This window comes from Haemorhous mexicanus, chromosome 7 (genome assembly GCF_027477595.1).
Source record: "Haemorhous mexicanus isolate bHaeMex1 chromosome 7, bHaeMex1.pri, whole genome shotgun sequence".
NCBI lineage: Eukaryota > Metazoa > Chordata > Aves > Passeriformes > Fringillidae > Haemorhous > Haemorhous mexicanus.
Genome location: NC_082347.1, coordinates 10,526,931 through 10,539,034, shown reverse-complemented (window position 1 = coordinate 10,539,034; position 12,104 = coordinate 10,526,931). Strand labels below are relative to the sequence as shown.

Here is a 12,104-nt window from a genome sequence, read left to right as displayed (position 1 = left end):
CAGCAATGCACTGTGCCAGGAGGGGTGACAGTGACAGTGACACTGGAGCTGTTGGGTCACACTCACTGTGGGGCTCTGGTAGGACCATGGCCACGCCAGCAGGAGCTTTTCAATGCTTTGAGTCTTTAAATGGTTTCTGTAACATGCCCCTGAGTGTTAATTATCTTAATTATGTTTGTGTTCTCCCAGGAAAGAGGCGCTTGGGAGTTGGTATGTATGGAACTGTTCTCAGGCTCTGCACAAATTACCACAATGGAGATTCTTTTTAACTGTAATTTTTTGAGATTTACCAAAAAAACCTCATTGAAATTACTATGAAATTATTACAGCCATGTCCCATTTATGATCCAGGCAGTTTTGACATGGCCTGACACACCCCATGTCCCAGGGACCAGTCTGCACAAAGATCCCAGTTGTGTAATTTTGTAATTACCAGCACTGGAGTGATCTTTTGTTACCTCTCCATCCTGCATTTGGAAATGGAGCCTGAAGATCCTTGCTTTCAGCAGCATTTGTTGGTTTCATCATGCTGCTTTTTTTTTTTTTTCCTGTGCTGGCTTCACTGACTGATCATTACTAATATGATTTAAATGTATGAAGTTGATACTGATTGGATCCCATGTGAATATAATTATGATTATTCATTTAAATTGCTGCCTGGCAGATGAATGATAGCCAGTCATGAATTTAAAGTAAATGCAAATATTTCCATAAAAATTAAAGTAAAAATCTATATCATAGCCAAAATCCTCAAATTAAGACTCTCAAGGGTCCAACCTGATTTCAGTCAGATCAGAATGAACTGAATCAGTGATTTGTTTGTGACTGGAAACCCATTGAAGAGACCAATTCTCTTGTATTGACATTGGAATATTGTTAATATCCAAATATCTAAGGAGAAGTGGGAAGACCTCAGTGGAACACTGGGAAATTGGGAGAGTTGGGTTAAAACCAACATCATTTCAAGCTATTTAGGGACAACACTGAAATTAGAAACTAGGTGTGCACTTACAGGCTCACAGAGAAAACAGATTAAAAATGGGCAGTGCAGAGATATAAAGGAGGAGTGGCAACATAGAGATAGCCAGGGAAAAAACCAGACAAGAAAAAAAACACAAATTAAAACTGGTTGTGGTGGAAGAAGCAGCCCAGGAGGTGTGCAGGGAACAGGGTGCTCCAGGGAACAGCAGCCTGGAGCCATCCCCACAGAGGTGGTTCTCCTGGAGGGGAAGGCATTTTCCAAGCACGTTGAAATTTTTCTGTTACCCAGGGTTGCATTTTGCCAGCACATTTAAATTTTTCACCTTCACAAGCAGCTAAAGAAGAAGAATCAGGGGAAGGGAGAGTGCAGCAACTTATGAGATGCTCCAGGTGTCCTGGAGACACCTCTGGCCCTTAGACAAGGAGCTTTTTATATTCTGCTAACACCACCATTTATTAGCAGTGCAGAGAAAGCTGCTGCCATGACTGATTTTCCATGAAATCCTCTGTCTCCTGTGCTCCCAGGGCTGGTTACAATTCTTGTCCACGCAGGAGGGTGTTCAGCCCCTTCCCTTCAAGGGTTGTGAGCATCCCCACGGTGCTGCTGGTGTCCCTGTGTCCTGGTTTAGGGCAAATCTGGGAGAAAACCTCCAAAGAGGTTCCTCTAGAAAGCAAATTCAAGCAGCCCCTCCCCCAGCTGGTTCAGGAAAATATTTCCTTGGAGAAAAGTGGGAAAAAAACCTGTTTATTTAGCAGGTAAAAAAAAAAATAATTGAACAATAGAACAAAAAATTGAACAATATTAAACAATAGAAGCTCTCGCTGTTCTGAAGGGATGGCAACCTCAGAAAGTCCCCTCTGTGGGCTGTGGCTTGGCTCACTCAGTCTCTTATCAGTCCCTCACCAGTCTCTTATCAGTCCCTCTGGTGCTGGAAATGCCGTGGCCCATGCCCAGCCTGGTGGGCCCCAGGTGGAGCTGCAGGTGTTCTTCTGGGTGCTCAGTCCAGAGCGGGTTCAAACAGGTCCAAGAAAAAGAAAAACCACAGTGCAGGGAAATTTTCTTCCTCAGCTAGCTAAAAACTAGCTAAAAGCAAAGGAGAGCTCTGTCCTGCTGTCTGTCCATGCAGCTGACAGCACAGTTGTGGCACTCACATTCTCTGATAAAATCCCTTGGCCCAGGATTTTTCTCCTGGGAAGCTGAGAAGCCTCAGAGAAAAGGAAAACAATTCTTATCTCATTTGCTTCTCCTGAGTTGTGCTCACATGTGGAATGTTTTTGGAGATTGTTTACCCACAGGTGATTGTTCCATTGGATTCTGGTGTGAGTTGTTTTGACTCTCTGGCCAATCAGTGCCAGCTGTGTCAGGACTCTGGAGAGAGTCAGGAGTTTTCATTATTAGCTTTTTAGCCTTCTGTCTGTATCCTTCCTGTATTCTTTAGTATAGTTTAGTATAGCATTCTTTAATATAATACAGTATCATAAATAATAAATTATCCTTCTGAGAACATGGAGTCAGGTGCATCATTCCTGCCTTTGTCAGGACATTCCCAGCAAATCCAATAACACAGTCCAGGAGCAGGACGTGGGGAGCAAGCGCAGTTTGTCCTAACAAACTCCACACTCCTTTTGCTCTCAGAACTAATCTTAAAGGTGCAAAACCTATCTCTTGGTTTTGCTAAACAGGGGATACAATTCAGCACCATAAAGCCACCCCAGGACACCCTACAGGACATACAGAGGCTGCAGGGTGCTGAACCCCTCTCTCTGTCTCAGATGGCGTGGTGAACCTGAGCGTGCCCGTCGTGCTGCCCCTGTCAGCAGAGGACAAGCAGCAGCTGCAGTAAATCAGCCTTTGCTGGGTTCAGGGTTGTCCCCAGCAATTGAGATCAGCTCTTTAGTGATTATCAGGTCTTTGTGATTTCAGCCCTTCAGCTTGCTAGGTGCCTAGGCAGGCAGACACAGGGAGAGAGAGGAGAAGGCTGTTTGGAGTTCCAAAGCGATGTCTTTATTGAATCTTCTGAGAAGGGTTCCAGTGACAGCTCTTCTGCCCCAACTGGGCTAAAACAGCCCTTTATATAGGGTACAGGGGGATCAGAAATGGTCCAATGGCAAGGGTTAAAGGAAAGTGACCTATAGGCTTACAGAGAGATAAGCAGGGGTTCCAAAAGGCAGAAAAGGGTCTTTCTAGCCCATTCACCATGACTTGGCATTTCCTGTCTTTAGGCTTCTGCACACCACGGGGCCCTTGCAGAACCAGGGCATGCTACACTGCAGGGTGCTGAACCCCTCTCTCTGTCTCAGATGGTGTCTCAGATGTGAACCTGAGCGTGCCCACCGTGCTGTCCCTGTCAGTGCAGGACAAGCAGCGGCTGCAGGGTGCTGAGCCCTCTCTCTCTGTGTCTCTGGGCAGATGGCATGGTGAACCTGAGCGTGCCCATCGTGCTGCCGCTGTCAGTGCAGGACAAGCAGCGGCTGCAGGGTGCTGAGCCCCTCTCTCTGTCTCAGATGGCGTGGTGAGCCTGAGTGCTGCCGCTGTCAGTGCAGGACAAGCTGCAGCTGCAGGGTGCTGAGCCCTCTCTCTGTCTCAGATGGTGTCTCAGATGTGAACCTGAGCGTGCCCACCGTGCTGCCCCTGTCAGTGCAGGACACACAGCGGCTGCAGGGTGCTGAGCCCTCTCTCTCTGTGTCTCTGAGCAGATGGCGTGGTGAACCTGAGCGTGCCCACCGTGCTGTCCCTGTCAGTGCAGGACACACAGCGCCTGCAGGGTGCTGAGCCCTCTCTGTGTCTCTGGGCAGAGGCATGGTGAACCTGAGCGTGCCCATCGTGCTGCCCCTGTCAGTGCAGGACACACAGCGCCTGCAGGGTGCTGAGCCCTCTCTCTGTCTCAGATGGTGTCTCAGATGTGAACCTGAGCGTGCCCACCGTGCTGTCCCTGTCAGCAGAGGACACACAGTGGCTGCAGGGTGCTGAGCCCTCTCTCTCTGTGTCTCTGGGCAGATGGCGTGGTGAACCTGAGCGTGCCCATCGTGCTGCCGCTGTCGGCAGAGGACAAGCAGCGGCTGCAGGGCAGCGCGGCGCTGGCGCTCAGCTTCCAGGGCCGCCGGCTGGCCGTGCTGCGCCGCCCCGAGTTCTTCGCGCACAGGAAGGAGGAGCGCTGCGCCCGCGTCTGGGGCACCACCTGCCCCCGGCACCCCCACATCCAGGTGGGTCCTCGGCGCTGAAACCTGCCCAGGGCATGGAGAAGTGAGCTCTAGCAAGGTTTTGGGCGCCAGCTGTAAGGAATGGTTCCTGGCTCCAAGCTAGCTAGCTGTGGACCCCAGCCCACACCATCTTATGTAGGACAAGAGGTGCTCCACATGGGGACTAAGTGCTGTTTTATTTCTTAGATTGGAGAACACCAGGTCATCCAGGTGACTCCCCAGGTGGAAAAAAGAGGGAGTGGTCTTCTCCCTGGGGGATTTTGAGCTCAGAGGAAGGGGGCAATGTGATACAAGTGAGGAGGGGCAAAGCCAGAGGAGAGCACCAACACAGGCTAAGAGGGAAAAGGGGAAGATCGTGTGATGGTAGGATACAAATCATGTGAACAGTGCAAATTACCAAACACCCAGTGCAAATAACTAAATAACTATTTAGTGCAATGCAGCACAGGTAGGTCCGGCCCCTCCCTGCCGTGGGAAGCGCAGCCTTGGGGGTGAAACATGGCCAGGGATGGAGAAGTGAATTTTTCCAAGGTTCTGAGGGCAGTTGGTTTCCTGTCTGTGCTTCCAGTTCAGCTCCTCACTGGGAACCAGTCAATCCAGAGCAGGCAGGACTGAATGTTTTAGCCACCAGCCCACCCTGAGCAGGCAGGACTGATTTTTTTGGCTTTTCCCTACAGGCAGCCAGCAGGGTTGGTGTGTTTTTGCAGCTTCTCTCTTCCCACTTAGTCTGTGGCAGTACAAGGAGCGTTGTCCCTGGGAAAGGGAGAGCTCTGGGTTCCACAGAGTGACTTAAACTTTCTGCTTAAAAGGGCTACAGCTGTGCTAGTTCTTTCCCCTCCCTTAAAATGCCTGGTTTAATTAATCAGCAGCAGGTGTGTGCCTTGCAACAGGCTCATTCCTCCCGTGTATTCCCAGCAGGAAAGCAAAGGGGGAGCTGGAGGAAGGTCTTGTGCCTTCCTGTAGACTGCTGGCTGCCCAAGGGGAGGCCAGCCCCCAGCTGGGTGGGGAGTGGGTGGCTGCTGCCTCTCTTGGTGAGGTTTTGCTGCCCAGGACATTCATTCACGTGGTCACTGCAATGATGTTTTCCACCTGGGAGAAGGGAAGGTCATCCTATGACGGGGTTGAGCCTCACACTTTTCAAAGTGTGGGAGAGGGAGGAGTGTGCTGTCCTCTTTGCACTGAAGGTGTGTGTAATTCCCAGATGGTGATGGAGAGTGGAGACTGGCTGGTTGGTGGAGACCTGCAGGTCCTGGAGAAGATCACATGGAATGATGGGCTGGACCAGTACCGCCTGACCCCGCTGGCTCTCAAGCAGAAGTTCAGGGAAATGAATGCTGGTGAGTGCCCTGGGTGACACCAGTGACAGGGCTCTTCCTGCCCCACAAGGCCTTGGTGTGATCCATGACTTCCTCTCAAGCCCACAGCACTTCCAGGTGGCTTCTGGATGCTCCCAAAACGGGGCTGTCTGGGAGAGTGGGCAGTAAAGGGGACTCAGGGCGGGGCACAGGTGGCACAGGGCTCCTTGCTTAGGGTGCCACTGAGCTTGGGGAGGTGACAGATCACGTAAGACATCAGTGCAGGTGTCCACTGCAAACTTTGCAGCAGAGCTGATAGGGCTGAAATCAGCCCCAAAGGAAGGGAGTGCAGGGAAAATAACCTTGGCAGGGCGACGTGTGCGCGTGTGCGAAACACTCAGGGCCTTGTTCGTGTGGAGACAGGGCACACCCAGGTCTGTCATGGCACACAGGGCACACCCAGGTCTGTCATGGCACACAGGCCACACACAGGTCTCTCATGGCTCTGTGGAAGCTCAGAGCGTGGCAATGACCCCAGTGACCCCCCCCACCTTTCCCCTGCAGACGCCGTCTTCGCCTTCCAGCTGCGCAACCCCGTGCACAACGGGCACGCGCTGCTGATGCAGGACACGCGGCGCCAGCTCCTGCAGAGGGGCTACAAGAACCCCGTGCTCCTGCTGCACCCCCTGGGGGGCTGGACCAAGGACGACGACGTCCCTCTGGAGTGGCGCATGAAGCAGCACGCCGCCGTGCTGGAGGAGCAAGTCCTGGACCCCAAGTCCACCATCGTGGCCATCTTCCCCTCTCCCATGCTCTACGCCGGCCCCACGGAGGTAAGGCAGCCCTTGGCTGCTCAGCAGGGCAAGGCAGGCAGCCTGTCCATGGGGGTTGTGCTCACTGCATGCCTGGAAAAGCCTGGGAATGGGGGCTGGAGCTGTGTCCTCACTCTTGGCTCCCTGCGTGGTTTGCCTGTGCTTGCTGCTGCAGCATCCCCCACAGAGCTCGGCTCCATCAGCTCCCATCCTCTCCTGGGCTGTGGAGGGCTGGGGAGAAGGGACACAATCAGGCTTCACCTTGTTCTGGAGGGCAGGGACGTTCATTTGAAAGCCCTTGTGTCCCTAAATCAGTGGGATGAAAGGGGCAGATGCTGAACCTCCCCTTCAGTGAAACTCCGAAAATTCAAACGGACCCAGCCTGTGGGAATGTGTCTCTTGTTGATGGAGTGACAAATCTGTTCTTTGTCCCCTCAAAAAGGAAAGGAGCCCAGAAGTTTCTCTCCTATTAGGTGAAAAGACACCTCATAGGATCTGGGGGGGCTTCACCTCAAACTCAACGATAGCCAATGGGACAGGAGCCAAAAATTCCCACCTGAGCAATTTACTAGAAAAAGAAGAGAACAAAGCAACCAATCTCTTTTGTGAGGTGTTTTACCAGGGGCAAGGACCTCTAGCACCTGGCTCAGTTTTTCTCTGTAAAAGGTTTTGTTGTTTTGCCTTTTATTAAAGCCTTTTTGTTTCCAACACTGCAACAGAAGCCATCCTGCTGATTTTATCATCCCTTCTAAGGTATCTGAGCTATCTTGGGTGTGAAATAGATCTCCAGGAGCTTGTGAGACCTGGCTCGAGGAGATCCCTGTTTCACCAATTCCCTCTCCCCGCCTGTGTGTGAAAAACACCAATCAGTTGTTTTTAAAATTTTAGAAGTTTAATAGTAATAAAATGATTATGAAAATAGCAATAGAATTAGAGTAATAATAATTTAGACAATTAGGATTAGGACAATCTGAGACGATAAAAACAAAGAGTTACAGACAGTCCAGGTACCTTTTCTGGGCAACATAAGCCCGAAAAAGAACCCACGTTAACAGAGGATTAACCCTTAAAAGCCACAGCCTGTTGCATATTCATACACCTCATCCATGATGCACAAATTCCATTCAAACCCAGGATTCTGTCTGGGCAGGGTCAGCTTCTTCCTCTGAATCCTGAGGGCATCTTCAGGGCTGAGCAAGGCAGGAAGAAGTTTCTGATAATGGAGCAATAAATTCTTTTTCTCTGAAAGATTTAGGTGTCCTTTGGCTGCTGTCTCAGTGCAAGTACCTCATTCCTTTCTTTAAAAAAATATCCCCCATACACAGTTTCTATTTTAACATTATGTTATAACCTAAAACTATATTTCACACACTACTTGAGAAAATTGATACAGCATCACTTTCTAACACAACACATATGTGAAAAATGCGTATTTTATGATTGGCTTTTTGCAAATATTCAAATGAATATTGTATGTGTCCTGTTAGAAAGTTATGCTGTATTAATTGTTTTAAGTAGGGTGTTAAATATAGTTTTAGGTTATAACAAAATGTTAAAATAGAAACTGTGCTATGTAAGATACTTTTTTTCTAAAGAAAGGCCTTGCAGTGAGATAGCAGCCACAGGACACCCAAATCTTTCAGAGAAAGAGAATTTGTTGCTCTATTATCAGGAGAAATGAACTTCTTCCTGCCTCACTCAGGATTGGAGATTAGGATTAGGATTCAGAGGAAGAAATTGATGATGACCAGACAGAATCCTGGGTTTGAATGGAATTGATGCATCATGGATGAGGTGTGTGAATATGCAACAGGCTTTGCTTTTAAGGGTTAATCCTCTGTTAACATGAGCCTTTTTCGGGCTCATGTTGCCCAGAAAACGTACCTGGACTGTCCATATGTTTCTATTTTATTTTCTCTTTGTTTCTATTGTCTCATATTGTTATAATTCAAATTGTCCAAATCATTACTACTCTAATTATATTACCATTTTTATAACCATTTTATAACCATTTTTACTACCAAACTTCTAAAATTTTAAAAACAACCGAGTGGCGTTTTCCACGACATACAACATCCATCTCAATATTTGCGAGAAGCCAATCACAAAACACGCATTTTCCACAAAAAAAAAAAAAAAAAAGAAAAGCCCCAGGGCCTCCCTGTCCCCCAGCCCTCAGTGTCCCCTCCCTGCAGGTGCAGTGGCACTGCCGGGCCCGGATGGTGGCGGGGGCCAACTTCTACATCGTGGGGCGCGACCCGGCGGGAATGCCGCACCCCGACACCAGGCAGGACCTGTACGAGCCCACGCACGGCGGGAAGGTGCTGAGCATGGCCCCCGGGCTCACCTCCGTGGAGATCCTGCCCTTCCGAGTGGCTGCCTACAACAAGCTCAAGAGAGCCATGGATTTCTACGACCCAAACAGGTGAAGGCAGCAGCAGCAGCAGCAGCCGCGGTTCCTTCGCCGCGCGGGGTTTGCGCGCGCCGCGGGCTCGCGGAGTTTTGGGGACAGGGAAAGGTCCCCAGGGAGAGGAATGGGGGAAGAACCTGGGAAAGCCACCCGTGTGTTCCACCAAGAGGTGTCACATGAAGCTAAAGGTGCCACCAGGGAGGACAAGCAGCAGGGGCTGGGGGCTGAGAGGCTGTAGGAAGGCAGACTCCCGCAGCTGGGAAGCGTTGTGGACACTGCAGCTCCTCTGGGATGAGGAGCCCCGGGGGTGACTCGGGCCTGTGGTGTTTGTGAGGGTCCCCACAATGAGGGAAGAGATAAGAATCTGACTCCAAGTTCTCAGAAGGCTGATATGATATGATATGACATGATATGATATGATATGATATATATTTGGAATGTGGTCTGGACATTCTTTACTAATAGGTGACTGTTCGATTGGTTCAATGTGAATTGTTTTTAAATATTACATAATATCATATCATATTTACTATATTATACTATATTATACTATTTTGTATTGTATTCCTATTATAATATATTATATTCCTATTATATTATATTCCTATTATTTTATATTATATTCCTATTATATCATACTATATTATATTATATTCCTATTATATCGTACTATATTATATTATATGAATGCTATACTAAAGAAAAAGAAAGGATACATCAGGAGGCTTAACGAGAATGACAATGAAAGCTCGTGACTGACTCAGAAAGTCCACCACAGCTGGCTGTGATTGGTCATTAATTAAAAACAATTCACATGGAAGCAATCAGACATTCACCTGTTGGTAAACGATGTCCAGGCCACATTCCAAGCAATCAGATAATTGTTGTTTTCATTCTTTTCTGAGGTTTCTCAGCTTCTCAGCAGAAAAATCCTGAGCAAAGAGGGTTTTTCAGAAGATGTCCTGGTGACATGGGCCAGCTGTGCTGATGTCACCTGTCTCTGTTTCACACAGGCACGATGACTTTGACTTCATCTCAGGGACACGCATGAGGAAGCTTGCTCGGGAAGGGGAAAACCCCCCAGATGGCTTCATGGCCCCCAAAGCCTGGAAAGTCCTCACCACCTACTACCAGTCACTGGAAAAACAAAATTAACTCCTTCTCCTCCTCCTCCTCCCTAGAAACACCTGTATTAATAGTGAGCAATGATCGATTGATTCCCTGTGACACAGATCACTTGGCATGACCCTGGGGTTTTCCTTCCTGGGCCAGAGTGGTTTTTTACCAATCAGAAATACTTTCAGCCTGATCCTTCTCCCCCTAAAGCTGCTGGGAGTGTCCCCATGGAGCTGGAAGGGATGGGGAGCAGGCCCTTTGTTCCCAGGTGCTGCCAGGGCCACACAGCAGCTGCCAGTGCAGAGGGGACCAGGGTATAAACCCTGCCTGTGCCCTGCCTGGAGCAGAAATGAAGAAGTGCCTTTCCACCTTGTGCCTTAGACAGTTTTTGCTAATTGACAGCAGAATCTTTTTAATGCCCCTTTTATAAAAAGGACTTTTTAAGATCAGCTGTGACCACCTCCAGTTCTTTGTGGCTGAGCCAACTCCTCACTGCCTCTTTCTTTCCTCCTGCTTGACCTCTTTGGTCAAACAAATCCTGGGCTGAGCATTCCTGCTGCTCCACGTCAGCTGCCTGTGAGGATGTGCCATGGTGATCCCTGGCACAGGGATCCCTGCACTCACAGCTGGGGAGCCTCTCCTGGCAGGCACCATAAGCCCTGAGATCCCTGAGAAAGCTCTGGACAGCAAGGAAAAGTCAGGGATGCCGGCACTGTGCTTTCAGGTGTTCTCCCACCTGGCAGGATGGGATCCCCCTTCCCTCTGCCCACATTTCCCCCACCCCAAAGGCCAATCCGAGGCAAAACAGCAAAGTCACAGCACCAGGTGGGTCTGGAGAACCGGCTGAGAGGAGGCTGCAGCTCCTGCCCTCATCCCCACCTGTGTGGGTGCAGGTGCCCTGATTTATTCCGTGTCTGGGGCATGGGGACAGCCCGAGGATGGCAGGAAACCCTTGGCCCCCAGCCCTGGGGGGTTCTGCTGCTGCTGAGCCGAGAGCCCGGTGCCGCCCCAGCCCTGGCTGTGGAAAGTCACCGCGGACATTGTCGCCTTCCCCACCCTCACCCCGGCACGGACTTGGGCAATGCCCCGCCTGAGGCTTTTCCGCTGAGCCTCCGAGGTGACAGAGCAGTGACACAACAGCGACAGGACAGCCGGGCTTCCCTGGGCACTGCCGGGGCTGCCAGGGACGGGGCTGCTCCCGGTGCGGTGGCAGCAGAGCAGAACAGCCTGCACTCGGTCACTGCAGCCCCACTCCGGGATTTTTGCACCTGGCCGTGTTCAGCAGCCGCCCCCGGAGCCGTCGGGATGTTCCCAAGGAAGGGGAATGAGCGTTCCTCTCTTCTTGTGCTGCTGTTTGAGTTCCAGGTGGATCCACGCTCAGCAAAACCAACCCGCTCCTGCTCGCTACCTGCTCTGCTGTGGCCAGGGCACGCTGTCCAACCTTCATCTATGACTGGAAAATATCCTTGCAAAAGGGCTTTTTGGGTGGCTTTTTAAGTCTTTTTTTTAAGCATTTGGAGGAAATCTGTGTTTTACCCCAAGGCAAATGCTGCAGCCTCCGTGGGAGCTGCCAGTGCCCCAGCACCAGCCTCAGCCAGCCAGGCCCTCTGGCAGGTAGCCAAAAGTGATATTCCCATTTAGGATTTCTGAGGAGTGAAACAGCACTGTTGCTGCTCATCCTCAAATAATCCTGTCCCCCACCAGTAAATCCAGGTGGTCACAGCAAAACACAGATGTTGTGTTACCATTTTAAACCAGCGCAGTGTCCTGATTACCTCTGATTCATTTATAGGGGTTTATAGTCTATTTATTAAAGACATGAGACTGGAATTTGTACCTCAGCTGATGCATCTCATGATTTAATATATACTGAACTCGATACTCTATGAAACACTCACTTTTAGTACAAATAAATATTTATATGTGTAAGTAGCTCTCACTTGGTGATTTCTGGGTGCCTGGGCAATGCTGTGCTTATGCAGCTGTCCCTGGAGATGTCAGAGAGGAATCAGGCTCTTCCCCCCTTCAGCGAGGCAGGATCAGGGGCTGAGGGTTGGACCAAGCCTCTCATGGAGCCATGGAATGAAAGCAGCCACGTTCCAAACCCTCAGCCTTTCGAGGAAGCTGTCAGAGGGTTCGTGCTTTGACAAGGACTCCCACAGCAGCAGCAAGAGTGGACAAGTGTGGGAGAGTTCCTGGAGAAGTGGGAATTGCACTCCAGCTGCAGAAACTGCCCCCAGGAGCAATCAAGAATGACTCCTTGTGCCTCTCCAGCCAGCCCCTGATGGG

The 12,104-nt window shown here is 50.0% G+C and overlaps 1 protein-coding gene across 1 annotated transcript in view; it reads left to right on the top strand.

Annotated features, from left to right (window-relative positions):
* PAPSS2 (3'-phosphoadenosine 5'-phosphosulfate synthase 2) overlaps nt 1-11,744 on the top strand; it is a 31,132-nt gene extending 19,388 nt beyond the window's left edge. Inside the window, exons 8-12 of the mRNA XM_059851071.1 lie at nt 3,980-4,185; nt 5,384-5,519; nt 6,042-6,310; nt 8,485-8,714; nt 9,713-11,744. Of these exons, the coding sequence (XP_059707054.1) occupies nt 3,980-4,185; nt 5,384-5,519; nt 6,042-6,310; nt 8,485-8,714; nt 9,713-9,854 (983 nt within the window). The 3' untranslated portion in view covers nt 9,855-11,744. The remainder of the gene's footprint in view (nt 1-3,979; nt 4,186-5,383; nt 5,520-6,041; nt 6,311-8,484; nt 8,715-9,712) is intronic.
* The last annotated feature ends 360 nt before the right edge of the window (nt 11,745-12,104 follow it).